Here is a 16,453-nt window from a genome sequence, read left to right as displayed (position 1 = left end):
TTTTACGTGTACAACATATCAGGTAACATAAAATGTGGTTCAAAGAATCAAAGTGACAACCATATGAAAGTATTACCACTAGGATGAGGTGATAAGAGTAAACATTTTCAAAATATTGACATTTAATTATAGGAAAGAAGTTCAAATTTAGCACTTTTAGTTTTGCATCGTCGCAACCGGAGACCGTCTAAATTGTTTCTTTTAATTCGTTTGGTTCATCCCTGGCCCAACAGAAGCCCACCAAAAAACTAACATCTAGCCCAATTCCATTAATTAATTAAATCACATAGATCATTGGCTTCCAATTTCCAATCCCAATTTTTATCTTATATTTTTCTTCATAATTTACAAACAGTAAAAACAATATATAATTATGTTCTTAAGTTATGTTTAAATTGATATAATAAACTCAACTGGTTGTTAGTAATGATTGTAAAAATTTGGAGTTTTCATACGGTTACTAAAACATGAACAATTTGTAGATCAACAACTTTTGTTGTATGTTAATCATGTTTCATACACCAAATCTTTATTATATAATCGTACACAATACAAATACAATGATTACATCAAGATGATAAATCATAAATCCATAACATTTAAGGAATAAAAAGTAAATTTTTATAATATAAAGTGTGTGTGTGTGTGTGTGTGTGTGTGTGAATTTGTGTGTAGTTTAGAGTTCATCTTTGAGAGATGATGTAGGAGATGATTTGGGGTTGTTTGAAGAGTTCTTGATAGGATAAGAGGCTTCCATTGCTATGCCACAAAGCCCTCTTTTATCAGATATTCCTCTTTCCATCCTAATGTATCCTTTTTCTCCCCACTCGGCCCCCCACGAGTTCCTTACGATCCAGTATTTTGTTCCATCTAGCGTTGTGCCGTATCCAACGGCTGCCACTCCATGATCCAGTTGTGTTCCACACTTGCCCGTAAAAACTCCCTATTACATCATACAAAATCACCGATTATACCATGCTAACCACGTGTAGTATAGCTTACGCTAGACAAGTGGTCTTTAAGGGGTTAAGACGAAAACCAGTGAAAGTTGGATTCGAACCTAAAACCTCTGCTAGTTAGCGGGTTTTCAAGTGTCAAGAATTTGTGCATAAAAAAAAATGTTCTTTTTTTTTAATGTCAGTTTGTTTCATTCCAATCAACATGACAAATTACATAAGGATAGCAGGTAGACGGCCAACAAACTGTGCCGTATCAATAGCAAGAACCCGGTGTATTACCTCTGAATAGAACTGAAAATCTGAACCGCCAGCATCAATAGCAACAGCAACAGGCTGGTTAGCTACTGCTTTCATAAGTGCTTGCTCATCATTTTTCGGTACATCCTCATGTCCATCAATCGATACAACCGGAGAATTCATCTATAAAAAAAGTCAAAATCATTAGAGTTTATGGTCAACTTGATTCAAAGAAGCATGTTATGCTTAGAAAGCCTATATATACCTTGTTAGAATCACACTTCCCATCTTCAGCTGCATAAGGATAAGCATCCTCCCTAGTTAAACCACCCGTCTTTTTAATAAAGTCGAACGCCAAATCCATTAAACCCCCGTTACACCCTTGATTTTCTAAAGTGTCACAATCAACCAGTTCTTGTTCTGATAACGACACTAGCTCGTTTGTTTTAATCTTGTTTATTCCTTCAACCGCAGCCACAGTTGAAAACGCCCAACAACTTCCTGTGAATACAAACATAACAAAAGATCAATACCCTAAAAAGTTGTACTCAATGCATGTTACATAATATAAATAGAGTAAATATTTACCGCATTGCCCTTGATCTTTGACAGGGGCAACAGCCCCTTTCTTCCTCCAATCAACCGAAGTAGGGACACTTTCGACATTTGCATACATAAACGTCTTGTTACCAATTCGATCTCCTTGGAGCGACCTATGATGATGAATCTTGGAACCCGCATACACACTTCTAAACTCATGGTTAGTCATGTCGGCAAACTTGTTAAGCTTAAGCTTATACGGTTTATCCATCTTGTTAGTTTCATGAACATGTAACACGTTGGATTTGAACACGTTAAACCGCCTCAGCTTCTCGCCATGGTTTGTCGCCACTTTGTGGTGGCTTCGCCACCTTTCGTACATATCCCACAAACTATCTTCTGTTTCGAGCTCTTTTTCATGGAAATCGAAGCTCCATGCAACGCCTAAAACTAAAGATAAAGAAAGAGAAAGTAAAAGAAACTTGTTGATCGCCATTTAGTTGAGTTGTAGTTGTGTTTTTTTAATGGGGTTTGGATAAAGATGATGAAAGTTTGGAACTTGGAGGGTGGTTTATATAGAGGAAATGTTTAAGAAGAGTGTAAGATTGATAGATCTTGATATGGATACAAGTTGATCAAGGTGGATAAAAAGGTTCCTTATGGGCATGAACAACCATCAAGATTCAATAATAGAGGAGAGAAGAATGCGTGTGATGTTAAAAATTAATCAAAAAGTGTTTGAAAATAGCAAATTTTGAGTGAATGAACTGGTTCAGCAGGTGAGATGAGATGATGGTAATCGGTTGAAGGAATTGAAGGATAGTTGTGTGTGTGTGTGGGGGGGGGGGGGGGGGGGGGTATACACGTTATGGTGATGCAAATAGGGAAAGGCGACAAATAGTATTAGTTACTTTGTTGTGCACATCTTGTTTTTCTTGTTACACATGCCATTTTTAGGGGGGGTTTTGGGTTGCTTCAATATTTTAATTAGATGGTGGATCCTTTTCTAGCTTGAAATTAGGAACTTTTCAGATTTTTCCTTACATGGTTTGATTCCTTTTTCAAAGAGTAAATAAAAAAAGTAAAAAGTGAAACATGGTTTTAGACGGAATAAATTCAAATTCTTATAAATTTTGTGAACCAAACACGTTTTCAGTAGCAATGCCAATAATATTGCTTTTTTAGAATTCGTCTAAAATTAGAAAATGGCATCGTCCAATTCACATGAAGGAGTAGGCGAGATGGCATAACCGTAATTTCATAGTATGGACTCGGGTTAGTTAAGTAAGACCATCTTGACATATATAAGTAATGAGTGTTAAAACTAATTTTGCTACTACCTAAATCTCTTTCCTTACCAAACATTTAGGTAACGTTTGGTATGTAGGAATGAGAGGTGGAATTGAATAGACTATTGTAAAGGAATGGAAAAAAGAGTGTTTGGTTGGTCAATGGAATGTAATCGTCCATTCCAAAATGCATTCCATTCCCTCAAAATCATTCTATCAATTTTCCCTGTTTTTTTCCATTTCATTCCCTCTTCACCATTCATTAACAACACCATAACCCACCACCGTTGCCACCACCCACCACCACCGTCATCCACCTACGTCACCCACATCCGCCGCCACCCGCCGTCACCGCCCACCGCTGCCACCCACCTCCGTCCCTGCCACCCACCACCGCGGTCACCCACCACCACCATCACCACCGCTGTCACCACCTGCCGCCGTCACCGCTACAACTGCCACCTATCACCACCCACCATCACCGTCCATCGTTGACCACCGCCATCCGATTTTATTCCTTCGTCTTTTCTCGCATACCAAACAACGAAAAGTAATGTTTCATTCCACTCTCACATGGGAACTAAACAAGACATGGAATGGTAATGATCCATTCCATTACCTTATTCATTCCATTACCTCGTCCATTCTATTCCCCCGTTCATTCCATTACCCCATACCAAACAGACCCTTATAAATTTAAGATAAAACCTTTTTGTAATCTTGCCAAACATTTATAACTTTTAAGATAAAACTATTTTATAATTTATCACTCTTTCTTTAGATGCATAAACTGGGAATGGAAAAGAAGCCCTTCAACATATGAGGAGGTTAATGAATTGTTTCAATTATTATCAGGCATCCATAATTATCAACCGAGCTTGGGACATGATCGCTGGTGTTGGAAAGAAGATAAAAGTGGAGTGTATACCGTGCATAAGACAAAGAAGATGATTGCTGAAAATAGGATATAGGTGCCGATCAACTCGAATATGAAATGGAAATGTTGGACGCCATTGAAGTACAAAATTTTGGTGTGGAGGGCAGACATTAATCGGCTCCCAACACGGGCGGAGCTTCTTAAATGTGGGGTTGCTTTTAATGATGGATTGTGTGCCATATGTAATGTGGATTTGGAAACTACGACGCATTTGTTCACAGGTTATGTGTTCTCGGATGAAATTTGGGCGCGAGTGGGATCTTGGTGTCGTTTAAGTCCCATCTATGCTTTTGAAGTGAAAGATCTTTTGAAGATGGTGGGTACTCAAACGAAGACGAAGAAGGAGAAATACATTCTTAGAGGCATTATCTACACCACAATGTGGTCGATATGGAATGAACGTAATGCTAGAATTTTCAAGGGCAGCTCTCGTAAACCGGTCGAGGTGGTGGAAATTGTCAAATCTACGGCGTTTTTGTGGATTCGTCATAGGTCTAGTTTGAAAGGTATTGATTGGAATGTTTGGTGTAAATATCCTATGGACGTGATGTAATGTCGTTTTTTGCCCGGGGGGTCCTTGCTTTGAGGACCGCTTGTGGCTTTGTGCGTGATTGAAGTTTTCCTTTTAAAAAAAACATCCGGATAAACAACCTATATTTTAACATTTGGACTATTGATGATTCTAGTGTCATTAAGTTATTTTTGGGTAATTGTGATTTACTTAAAAACGAAATAGGAAATTACAATATACATTGTCGCAAGTAAGGAGGTTTCACCTCATTTGTAATGATATAGAGAGAGAGTATTTACCTGGTCTTGTTCATATATCGAACTTCATTTTGAATTCTCATAGTAAGTAACATCTCATTCTTAGATAACACAATCATGTCTTATCTGATTAAGGATTACCTATACCCACAAAATACTTTAATCTAAAACAATATTATGTGATTTAAAAAATATCCAAGTCATACGAATTCAAGATATCCTACACTAACAGTTGCTACTCCACACCAAAAAGGACAAAATGTATTTCTAGTTGTACTAAACAAAAGACAGCGTGTCATGTAGTAAATATGATAAACACGTCTATGTCCTACAAAAGGGCACAACAGTTTAAATATGTACTTGCTACATATTTACCCCACTCCACCGGTTAAATCAGATAACCCTTGTAATATTCAATCATGCATACTCCAACCAAGAGTATATATAAAGAAGTTCATTGCTCATTCTCAAATACCGTCTATATTTTTCTTTATCACTATAAAGTCTAAACGCCATGCTTATTCTTGAGTTGGAGTTGATCACATGTTACATACCGGTAACAATACTAACGGGTATATGTATTGTAGGAAACTCCAAAGTGTTGAGAACACAAGATAATCACATACCGACCATTACATTGACTATGTTGTTGCAACGTTGTTGTTCTCAGTGACTAGAAAAAAAATATACAAAAACTATATATCTTAGTTTTTTTTTCTTTCCAGAATTGTAATCCGTATTTGTGTTGTTTAGCTATTTGTTCTATTATGTAATGAATTGCCTTAAGGAATTTGTGAGTTGTGACATGTTAGCTTAGTATATATATCATGTGACTTGTATTTGATGATTAAGTTCCGTTAATAAAATCTTTCTAAGCAATTAAATAATGCCTTGACTGTTAATAGAAAGAAAATAATAACTTTCCTAAAATCCAGATCATATATTTTGAGTAACTAAATCTATCTTCTTGACCCAACCCCTTTGTCATATATTGAGATGAACGGTCTTCTTGAATCAATGTCATATATTGAGATGAACGGTCTAGATCGCCAACTCTTGACTCTGGTTGTGGATAGTTTAATGGATACTTTTGTTGTGTACGTGCCCATGTTTATACTTGATAAATGATATGTAAAAACTTAATGATGAGCAAACTCAAGGGCGGCTCTTATGGTGTGGGGGGAGGACTTCCGCACAAGGCCCATGATTTCGAGGGGCACTGGATTTAAAAAAAATCGATATGTGTTATTTTAAAAAAAAAATTGTAAACACATACAAATCCAATATAGAGGCATATTATCAAATACCTTTTTATACTTTATAATTTACGCAACTTAACATTAGGTTTATTGGGTCCAACCCAATACTAATATGATTTTAAAAAATAAAAATAAAAAAAACAATTTTCGTTAAAGCATATGGGCACATTTTTTGAGTTCGAACAGTGTACGTGAATTCTCAGAGACGCCACTGAGCAAACTTTTCGTCGTATAGAACTTTTTAGCGCCATCACTCATCATTCATCAACCGGTTTTCATACCTCTACAAATTTTTTACCTATTATCTTCTAAGCAAGGAATCATCATCATCATCATACTCAGTAAATCCCATCAATAGCAAAGCTAAGGTAGGGTCTGAGGAGGGTAAGATGTAGACAGTCTTACCTCTACCCCGTAGGAATAGAGAGGCTGCTTCCAGTGAGACCCCGGCTCGATACCCTTAAAATGTAACAAAGTGTTGTTAAATTTGATGCATGTATTTGATACAACAACTATTTTTGTATTGGAAAAAAAATATGTCCGATACGGTATAAAAACCGGATTTTAAAACATAACCAGATCAAAATGGGGTTGCGCCACGTCCGTCAATCCGTCATACACATACGAGCTAAATCGTTGCTCCAATGACCAAATCGAATGAATAACTCATAGGCTTGTGTGTGTGTATACACACATTCACTTTGTATTTCACATGTTACCAACTCTAGTTGACAACTAGTAGTTGTAATGTTCTTCTTTGTGTATGGTAGCTTTTAAATACCATCTGGTTTTGGTGATTCGGTCCAACATCTAATCGAGACACTGCCCGCCTTTTCTGTCTAGATCCTCTTTGTTTCATGTCTTAGTTTCTTGTGTTACATTTTTAAGAAATACTATACACTTGAAGGTGATATGATCAAAACATATAGAATAACTTTACCTACTAGATTATGGGAAAATGCCACAGGCAAGAATACTTGTAGTACATTTTAGAATTAAGATCACCATTATTCTATCTTCTAGGAAAACACTCGAGGTGTGAACTGTGAAGTGAAACTTTTGACACCCTTGATCGACTTACTCGCCTTTGTAGACCTAGAGATTATCAGTAAGTCAATTTAGAATCTAGTTGTTTGCCGGCAGCCTGAAATGGACAAAACAACTTTGGGCAGTGAAATCCATGGTAGATATCAATATTCGATTCCTATTTACATGATGCATACAAAATGATATGAAACTTGGATAACATAGAAACAGAAAACGCCCAAAGATTCCTGACAGCTTCTAGCTGACCGTAATTTAGGCATTTAGTATAACAAAATTAGAAATAAAGCACATTTTGAACGGCGAAGAATATTCTTCATTTTAATACAGCATGATTTGAAATGAATATATATAGACAGTAAATACATAACTAGTTCACGAGCCTATACGTTTGTATGTAGCAAAGTGGTACGCGTATGAGACACGACCCAAAACAATAAACCAGATGGAAAAAAACAATGAGTCATCAGACAACGGCAAGAAGATGATGGTGCCACCTGGGTTGTTAGCAATAATTACAGAACATGCTGACTGGATAGACATGATTTTGATGGTTTTGGGGACAGCAGGGTGCATTGCGAATGGATTAAGTATGTCGTTGATCATGTTAGTCCTTAGTCGAATGTATAATGACTACGCGTCTTTGGCTTCTAAAACCCCTGCCGATATTAATCAGGTTAGTAACTAATTTATTAATCATCTTTGCTGTTGGCTGTTACATCAATTTATTTATTTTTTTATTATTTTTTTGCAGTATGCGCTCCTCTATGTCTATGTTACTATAGTTGTCGCTTCAGGCGCATTTATAGGTAACTTTATTTTTTGTTTAATACATAACTTTATATGATTATGATCTTCATCTATTTAATGATCATATGTTTTTGACATTAAATAGAAGGGTTATGTTGGGGACATACTGCAGAAAGACAATCATCACGGATACGGTTTAAATATTTAAAAGCTGTTTTACGGCAAGAAGTCGGGTACTTTGACAAAAGTCTTGAAGCATCGCGTGTTGTGACAAATATATCGACAGATATATCGATAAACATACAAGGAGTTATTAGTGAAAAGGTCTTCTAACTTCTTTAACTACATTTTCAACAAGAATCTTGTTTTGCACACAAATTTAACTTTGTTTTCATAATCAAACAGATTCCGGATTTCATTGCAAATGTATGCATGTTTTTGACAGCTGAATTAACCGCTGTGTACCTCTGTTGGAGATTAGCAATCGTGGCACTTCCGGCTATGTTTTTGCTGATTATTCCAGGGGTAATTTACGGAATTATTTTAGCGAAAAACGAAGAGAAACTACAAGAAGCGTATGCAGTTGCTGGTGGGATAGCAGAACAGGCGTTTTCTTCGATTAAAACGGTTCATTCCTACGTTGGAGAGAAGAAAATGGTGAGTCGGTTTTCAGATGCGTTAATACCAACTTTAGCTCTAGGTATTAAACAAGGTTTGTTAAAAGGAATGGTTTTCGGTAGCATTGGAATTATATTTTCTATTTTCGCTCTTATGAGTTGGTACGGGAGCATCTTGGTCATCAAAAAAGGAATCAAAGGTGGAGATATCATTACTTCAGGGGTATGCATTGTCTATGGAGGATTGTAAGTATATGTTTCATATATATATATATTACATAACAAAACCAACATATAATAAATCAGTTATTCAAAATTTCAAATTAAACATCGATTTAAATATTTAATTAACTATTGCAGCGGTCTTGGAGCTTCTTTTATGAACGTAAAACATTTTGCCGAAGCTAAGATTTCAGCAGCTCTCGTGAACGAAATTATTAACCGGGTCCCGGTTATAGACTCGACAGACAAACATGGAAAGAAGATATCGGTTGTCAAAGGCGAGCTGGAGTTTAAGGATGTTGAGTTTGCATACCCGTCAAGACCAGAATGTTTGGTTTTAAAAAAAGTCAACGTCAAGATCAAGCCGTGTCAGACCGTTGGGATGGTTGGTCAAAGTGGGTCTGGTAAGTCAACGATGGTCAACCTGCTAGAAAGATTCTATGATCCGACTGAGGGAGTGATACTACTCGATGGGATTGATATAAAGTCGCTCCAGTTAAAATGGTTAAGAAGTCAAATGGCTTTGGTGAGCCAAGAGCCTATACTATTTGCGACAACTATCAAAGAGAATATTCTATTCGGAAAAGAAGGTGCTACGAGTGACGAGGTTATTAAAGCGGCTAAAAAATCTAACGCTCATAACTTCATCATGCAACTACCGAACGGGTATAACACAATGGTAAGAACACCTTACATATCCTATAACTACCAAAAATAGAGTCAAAGAGTTAATTACGTTTTTCGTCCCTGTGGTTTCTTGAAAATAACCATTACAGTCCATTAGTTTTAAAAATGCCAAAACAGTACCAATACTTTCACTTTTTTAACTATTATAGTCCACCCCGTCTAACCCTGTCTGTTTATTCTGTTAACTTCGTGTGAAATGACCATAACGCCCCTGTTATTATTAAAATATTCAGGTTGGAGAACTGGGAACACAAATGTCAGGTGGGCAGAAGCAAAGGATTTCAATAGCAAGGGCACTAATTAGAAAGCCGAAAATCTTGCTTCTAGATGAAGCCACAAGTTCTCTAGATTCACATGCGGAAAAAGCGGTACAAAAAGCTTTGACTCGAGCCTCGGAGGGGAGAACAACGATAATCATTGCACATCGTATAGCTACAATCCGTCATGCAGGTTTAATCGTTGTTATGAATTCAGGTGAAGTACTAGAGTCCGGTTCACATGATCAACTCATTCAAAATGCTTCTGGACCATACTCAATGATGGTCAAGATTCAGAAGTCAATGGTCACTAACAGACTTAACAGTCAAACTTCACTACCAACTGAAGTCAAACCTCAAGTCAAAGATACTCATATACCAAAAGAAAGAGTAGATAAACAAAAAGTATCAAAAGCCCATTTCAAAGAAGTGATAAATAGACACTCAGAGGAAGTGTACAGTCATCCATCATGGTGGCACCTTATTCAGATGACGAGACCCGAATGGAAGTCAACGTTAACAGGAACCATCGGTGCACTCATCAGCGGTTCGGTTCAACCACTGGTCGCTTGTCTTCAAGCAGTAATGCTGTCTATATTTTTTCTCAAAGATCATGCTGACATCAGTTCACAAACACGAAATTTATGTTACGCCTACTTAACCGTATCCGCTTACACCGTTGTTTCCAATGTGATCCAGCATTATTACTTTGGAATCACGGGCGAAAACTTAACAAAAAAAATAAGATCAGCAATGTTTGAAAAAATCATGAGTTTCGAGATCGAGTGGTTCGACCAAGAAGACAACAGCACCGGCGCGCTATGTTCGAGACTATCTACCGATACGTTAATGGTAAGAAATCTTGTAGCGGACCGTTTGGCCTTTTTCACACAGTCAATATCCGCTTCGGTTTTAGCTATTGTTTGGGGGATGATATTGTCTTGGAGACTAGCTAGCATAGCTATTGCTCTACAACTACTTATCATTGGCAGTTTTTACTTAAAAGTCGTAATGACAAGAAACATGTCGAAGAAAATCTCGATTGCGAGGAACAAGAGCAGCGGAATAGCGAGTGAAGCGGTTAGTAATCACCGAACGATTACCGCGTATTATTCTCAAAATAAGGTTATGAGATTATACGAAGATACACAAACAGGCCCGAAGAAAGAGAGCAAAAAGCAACCGTTATATGCAGGAATGGCGTTATTCACTCGACAGTTTCTAACAAATATAAATATGGCTGTGCTATACTGGTACGGCGGGAAGCTTTTGTACAACGGTGATATCAGTTACAAGCATTTGTTTCAGACATTTTACGTTGTCGTAACAGCAGGGATACTAATTGCTGAAGCGGGAAGCATGACTGGAGATATCTCTGTGGGAACACGTGCTTTAAAATCGATTTTTACGGTTCTACAAAGAGAAGGAAAGATGGAAACCGGCCCGTTAAACCATATAATTAACCCGAAAAGGATTTATGGGCAGATAGAACTAAAACAGGTGGAATTTGTCTACTTAACAAGGCCTAAAAAGATGGTTCTTAAAGGTTTGAGTTTGAAGATTGAAGCTGGAGAAGTTGCAGCACTTGTTGGAATAAGTGGATCTGGAAAGTCGACGATTATCGGAATGATTCAGAGATTTTATGATCCTGTAGTGGGATCTGTGAAAATAGATGGAGTTGATATTAAACGCTATAAGATTAAAGCGTTGAGATCGTTTATCGCGTGGGTGGGTCAGGAACCGAGTTTATTTGCAGGAACGGTTAAAGAAAATATTGCTTATGGGAAAGAGAATGCAACAGAAGCGGAAATCATTCGAGCAGCAAGACTTGCAAATATCCATGAATTTATAAGGTGTGTCTTTTATTACAATCTCATCTAGTGAAAAAATGGATCGAATGGGTCAGACGGGTTCTTAAATCTTCGCATACTAACTCATGATTAAGTGATTCAATTTTGTGAGCAGTTCCATGAAAGACGGGTACGATACAGTTTGTGGAGAAAGAGGCATCCAGTTATCAGGGGGGCAGAAGCAAAGAATCGCCATTGCCCGAGCAATTTTGAAAAATCCGGCAATTTTACTACTTGACGAGGCGACAAGTGCACTAGATTACAAATCAGAGATCGTTGTTCAAGACGCTTTAAAGAAAACCATGGTCGGTAGGACCTGCGTGATTGCAGCTCATCGCTTATCAACGATACAAAGATCAAATAAAATAGTGGTGCTTGACAATGGGAGGGTTGTAGAACAAGGTTCTCATGATGATTTGTTGGCTAGAGGGGAAAGAAGTGCATACTACTCTCTTTTTAGATCACAACAACAATCTTTTTTTTAGTAACATCCGATTATCGCGTAATAGCGTCGATGATCCTAAGCAGATAAACCTTAGTTTGCAAATAAAAAGGTTATTAAGATCCCTAAACATGAGTTCATACATCTCAAACTTTCATCAAGATCCAACTAAAACTTTCAAGAAAAAAAAAAAAAAAAAAAAGAAACACAAATTAAACCAGCACCCTCCTTTCCCTCTACACATTCTGTAATTTTCACAAATCTTTGTATAACTAGTTTCGAATTCTATCAATACAATCCACACTCATACGGGGCCACTCGGGTTTCATATCAATACTAGTTCTCGGTTTTTCAACGTACTCCACGCTCCTTCGAGACCTCTCCATATGCTCATAAGGTATTCTCAACTTTCCAATTTTGTCATCATTCATTTCGAACCTCAAAGCAAAGGGTTCGAGTTCGTTAATAAAATCCAAATTCTCTTTCTTGCTTGTGCTTTTCCTTGGGGCTTCAAAACAATCGGTACTCTTTCGCCTACTGGAATGGTGGCGATGTGTGGTGGTGGACTGGTCGACACTTTTCCTCGGGTGGTAGTTTCTTCGTGATGATGGTGGTTTTTCGACGGCGGATATGAATTTCTTGAGGTGTTTGATGTATTCTGGAAAGAGCTCTAGGTTGCAGTGTTTTCCGCCTTTGATCCATAGCGGTTCGTATTTCTCTTGGCATAGTTCCCAGAGTTGTTTCCCGTGAGAACAATCGACCACCTCATCAGAAGTTCCCTGCCAGTTTTTGAAACGAAAACGGTCAAACCAAGAATAAGAAGAATCCTTGTCTAGAAAACAATTCTTTTACTTACTAAACATCTGTGCTAAGAAGCAAAATGACCACTCCAAGAATAACTTTGACTTTTAAGTCAAACTTGGACCTCTTTTCATCTAGAGTGGAAAATGCCATTTTGTCACTGAAGTTTCGCCAGTTTTGCATCTTTCGTCCAAACATTTGTTTTTTCGCATCTGGATCCAAAAGATTTGAAATCTTGCCATTTTGATCCGGCTCGTTAACTCCATCCATTTTTCTCCGTTTTTTTGTTAACATAAAGGGCAATTCAGTCTTTTTCACTTTATGTACAAAAAGTTCACTTAAATGGCAATTCGGTCTTTTTCAATTCATGTACGAAAAAATACCCCCGACTTAACAGAGAAAAGTGGATGGAGTTAATGAGCCGAATGAAAATGGCAAGATTTCAAACCTTTTGGACCCCAATGCGAAAAATACCCTTTGGACGAAAGTCGCAAAACTGGCCAAACCTCACCTCAGGGACGAAAATGGCATTTTACTCGTTAATCTAAAATACTGATTTCGACCTTCTTACCTTCATAACCACCTCTTTGAGGGATTTCTATTGAAATCCTGAATAAAAACTTCAGTTTTCTCAACTGAATTCTTAAATTTCAAAATCAATTCTGATCTTATAAATATAAGAAAATGTGCATTAGTGTTATATACATTTTCAACTTGTGAGTTCTATATCTACATTTTGGGAAGATATGATTATGTGAATATGGGTCCCATTAAGTGACTCACAAATGTTCAGTCAGGTGTACAATATTTAAAAGGAAAGAAATTTATCAGCAATAAATAATAAAAATAATTATTAGATTCTTAGAATATGCTGCTTACATGGATGACAAGAACAGGGCACTTGACAAATGGAATTTTATCAATGTTCTGCACATAACCAATAAAGAATCATTAGTTCAACAAATAATATCCAAATTATTTTTTATCAGTGAAATGAGACAAGTTCAGACCTTATAAATGTCAAACCAGTATGTGTGCTTAACAGGGTACATGACTCTGAGGCCCGATAATATAGGACTATGTAAAACAACAGCTCGTAATCGAGGTAAACGAGCAGCCAAATACACGGTGGGCCCACTCCCGACAGATTGACCGTAGAGGATAATATCTTCTTGTTTCGTATTATAGCTCTCTTCCAGACACTTATACGCAGCTTCAATGTCTGCATACGTGTTATGCTCACTCGGCTGCACAAATGTCATTTTTCGAGTCATTTTTAATACAAAAAAAAAAAAAAAAAAAAAAAAAACTTTACAGAAATTCGATCGTTTATGCACCTTTCCAGAAGACTGTCCATATCCAGAGTAATCATACCTGCATAAACACAAAAAAAAAAAAAATCTAGCTTTTAAACCATATGCAATAACTATTTTCCAGCAAACCTTAACTAAAAAGTTAAATATCCCCATGATGAGATCAAAAATTCAAGTTAATCTTGAGATTTTAAGCAAAACAATACCAGATTTTAAAAACAACAAATTCATAAAAACATAACAATTACTAGCTTTTGACATAGTTAACCAAACATGAATTTTTAAAGCAAATCTCCTCTATTATTTAAATTCTATTTTAACAAGATTTAGCAAAATAGCAAATCTCTTCTATTATGTAAATTCTATTTTAACAAGATTTAGCAAAATTAATGCTTTATATTCTGAATTAATTCCAAAAATTTTCATCTATTTCCCCTTCAACAACTATACACTGCAAATAAAAGATCAATCATTTATGTGGGGAATTAAACATTTAAACCCCTAAAAGCCAAAAACAACAAATTCATAAAAACTTAACAGTTACTAGTTTTGACAAAATTAACCAAGCATATTTTTTTAAGCAAATTTTCTATTTAAACCAGATTTCTCAAAATTAATTTTCTATATTCTGAATAATTTTTAAAATTTGTCATCAACTTCCCCTTAAATAATTATACACTGCAGATAAGACCATAAAAGATCAAATCTTTTATGTTGGAATTAATCATTAAACGTTTAAACCCCTAAAAAACCAAAAACAAAACAACAACAAACAACTGCAAATAAAACAAATTAAACGTTTAATTATTTAAACCCCTAAAAACCAAAAAACAACACAACAAACAAATTAGTAATAAAAAAATTAGGGCACGAATAGAACAACTAACCCCATGAGATTAACTTTGAGATGAATGCTCAAATCAATAAACAGTTCATACATCTGACCAATATCAGCAGCATTCCCATGTGAATAAAGCAGAGTACGGGTAGCCATCGGGTACCGAACGTACACAGCCACAATCTTATTCCCGCGACGAGTAGGAAGCTTCAAAACGTCGACGTTTTCACGGTGCGGGAACCTGTCTAACAGCAACAACCCACTTGATTTCTCTGTAACCACCTTGTAAAAAGGTGGGTTTGGTGGGAAAAACGCCAGCTTGGACGCCATTGATGACGTCACACCCCCCATGAAACAGAATTTGTGGTTGAAAACTTCTTGAATTGGATGTGAAATTAAGGGGATCTGATCTGAGTGATGAATTTGGAGAAACAGAGTGGTGGTTTGGGTGGATGAAATTGGGGGATAAAAATTAAAACATAGTGAAATGATGCGTACCGGTGAAGAGACGATGGCCACAATACTTTTTTTTTTTTTTTTGCTTTTTTGTATTTGGTTGTGTGAGCTGTGATGTTTCGAATCCAGAGGTGTATATGTATGTATGTATGTAAAACAAAGGGGACATTCGAAAAAGGAAAAAGAGCACTATTTTCATGTATCAAGCATAATAACTTTTATCTTTTTGTTTTTAACTTTAGGAATATAAACATAAATTGTAGGACTCTTTAAAAACCTCGCTCAAATTTAGTTAATATGATTCGATTTGAAACTGAGTCGAGCCAGCTCGGCTTGTAACGAGGCAAATTGGCTTGGTTTAGCTCGGTTGTTAGCTCGGATTTTTTTAGTTTTAATATGCTTTATTTTAACATATAGAAAATTGATTATTATTTGCAGCTATTTAGGAATGCAGTTAAATATCTATAACTAATTTGGGGGTCGATTATGATGCTAATGAACTTATATTGTATTTCGTTGAGATTTGAAACTAATTTTGTATTTGATTAAACTTGACTTTGGCTTGTAATATAGTAGGTTGAACTTATTTTGGATATGTTATTTTGAATTATTGATTATATCTTAGACTATTGAATTTTAAAAGCTATGTATTAATATTTATTTTTAAATTTGTGCTAAATTGAACCGAGTCGAGTTGACTCGATAAAAAAAACCAGTTAAGCTCAAGCTAAGATTTTCTGTTCGGTTTCAAATCCGAGCCGAGTCGGCTCGGTTTATGATCGAGTTGAGCCCGAACTTGCTCGGCTCGGATCGGATCAACTTGTGAACAGCGCTAGTAAGTTGTATGAGAGTTGGACAGTGTTGGATTTTTTTAAATGAGGGGTCAGGATTATGGTTTATCAGTGACACATTTTATTCATGATAGCAAGGAGGTTTTTTCAATTGTTTTTTCGAACGAAAGGGTAATTCGATTTTCAGGTTGATCATGTGTGTGCAAATATTTGTTGTTAATTAGGCGATTGTATACCACTAAAGACACTTATTGAAATTAATACTATTACTTGAAATGTAGATTTTAAAGAATTAAATAAATAAATGATTTATGCCTTTTTGTAAAACATGGGGTCCATTGTATTAACTAATATTATTTGTATTGTATAATGATATAATTTTTTTTTACTGTGTGA

The 16,453-nt window shown here is 36.3% G+C and overlaps 4 protein-coding genes across 4 annotated transcripts; 2 read left to right on the top strand and 2 right to left on the bottom strand.

Moving 5' to 3' along the window:
• Positions 1 to 481: 481 nt before the first annotated feature.
• LOC110879839 (vignain) lies at positions 482 to 2,281 on the bottom strand. Its single transcript, XM_022128374.2, has 4 exons — positions 1,785 to 2,281; positions 1,462 to 1,697; positions 1,239 to 1,379; positions 482 to 943 (listed from the first exon to the last, which is right to left on the bottom strand). Exons 1-4 carry the CDS (start codon positions 2,230 to 2,232, stop codon positions 677 to 679), a joined length of 1,092 nt encoding a protein of 363 aa, XP_021984066.1. The 5' UTR covers positions 2,233 to 2,281; the 3' UTR covers positions 482 to 676.
• Positions 2,282 to 4,014: 1,733 nt separating this feature from the next.
• On the top strand, positions 4,015 to 4,515 carry LOC110876870. The gene has a single exon (XM_022125029.1). The coding sequence runs from the start codon at positions 4,015 to 4,017 to the stop codon at positions 4,513 to 4,515; it is 501 nt and encodes a 166-aa protein (XP_021980721.1).
• Positions 4,516 to 8,188: 3,673 nt separating this feature from the next.
• On the top strand, positions 8,189 to 12,060 carry LOC110879838 (putative multidrug resistance protein). Its single transcript, XM_022128373.2, has 4 exons — positions 8,189 to 8,646; positions 8,761 to 9,301; positions 9,543 to 11,419; positions 11,532 to 12,060. Exons 1-4 carry the CDS (start codon positions 8,216 to 8,218, stop codon positions 11,899 to 11,901), a joined length of 3,219 nt encoding a protein of 1,072 aa, XP_021984065.2. The 5' UTR covers positions 8,189 to 8,215; the 3' UTR covers positions 11,902 to 12,060.
• Positions 11,952 to 15,373, bottom strand: LOC110879837 (alpha/beta hydrolase domain-containing protein 17B). Its single transcript, XM_022128372.2, has 5 exons — positions 14,860 to 15,373; positions 13,997 to 14,033; positions 13,670 to 13,906; positions 13,539 to 13,586; positions 11,952 to 12,637 (listed from the first exon to the last, which is right to left on the bottom strand). Exons 1-5 carry the CDS (start codon positions 15,159 to 15,161, stop codon positions 12,131 to 12,133), a joined length of 1,131 nt encoding a protein of 376 aa, XP_021984064.1. The 5' UTR covers positions 15,162 to 15,373; the 3' UTR covers positions 11,952 to 12,130.
• Positions 15,374 to 16,453: the final 1,080 nt, after the last annotated feature.

The sequence above is a fragment of the Helianthus annuus genome, chromosome 9 (genome assembly GCF_002127325.2).
Source record: "Helianthus annuus cultivar XRQ/B chromosome 9, HanXRQr2.0-SUNRISE, whole genome shotgun sequence".
In the NCBI taxonomy this organism is placed as follows: Eukaryota; Viridiplantae; Streptophyta; class Magnoliopsida; order Asterales; family Asteraceae; genus Helianthus; species Helianthus annuus.
This window is presented reverse-complemented; position numbering and strand designations above follow the sequence as displayed.

What these genes read in the sequence shown, in the direction of transcription:
- LOC110879839 (XM_022128374.2), bottom strand. Translation starts at nt 2,232, where the DNA reads ATGGCGATCAACAAGTTTCTTTTACTTTCTCTTTCTTTATCTTTAGTT. An exon ending in CAAAGATCAAGGGCAATGCG is followed by an intron (nt 1,698 to 1,784) that starts GTAAATATTTAC and finishes TTGTATTCACAG; the next exon opens with GAAGTTGTTGGGCGTTTTCA. An exon ending in GGAAGTGTGATTCTAACAAG is followed by an intron (nt 1,380 to 1,461) that starts GTATATATAGGC and finishes CTTTTTTTATAG; the next exon opens with ATGAATTCTCCGGTTGTATC.
- LOC110879837 (XM_022128372.2), bottom strand. Translation starts at nt 15,161, where the DNA reads ATGGGGGGTGTGACGTCATCAATGGCGTCCAAGCTGGCGTTTTTCCCA. An exon ending in ATGGACAGTCTTCTGGAAAG is followed by an intron (nt 13,907 to 13,996) that starts GTGCATAAACGA and finishes ACATTTGTGCAG; the next exon opens with CCGAGTGAGCATAACACGTA. An exon ending in ACTGGTTTGACATTTATAAG is followed by an intron (nt 13,587 to 13,669) that starts GTCTGAACTTGT and finishes GGTTATGTGCAG; the next exon opens with AACATTGATAAAATTCCATT.
- LOC110876870 (XM_022125029.1), top strand. Translation starts at nt 4,015, where the DNA reads ATGAAATGGAAATGTTGGACGCCATTGAAGTACAAAATTTTGGTGTGG.
- LOC110879838 (XM_022128373.2), top strand. Translation starts at nt 8,216, where the DNA reads ATGTTTTTGACAGCTGAATTAACCGCTGTGTACCTCTGTTGGAGATTA. An exon ending in TGCATTGTCTATGGAGGATT is followed by an intron (nt 8,647 to 8,760) that starts GTAAGTATATGT and finishes TAACTATTGCAG; the next exon opens with CGGTCTTGGAGCTTCTTTTA. An exon ending in CGAACGGGTATAACACAATG is followed by an intron (nt 9,302 to 9,542) that starts GTAAGAACACCT and finishes TAAAATATTCAG; the next exon opens with GTTGGAGAACTGGGAACACA.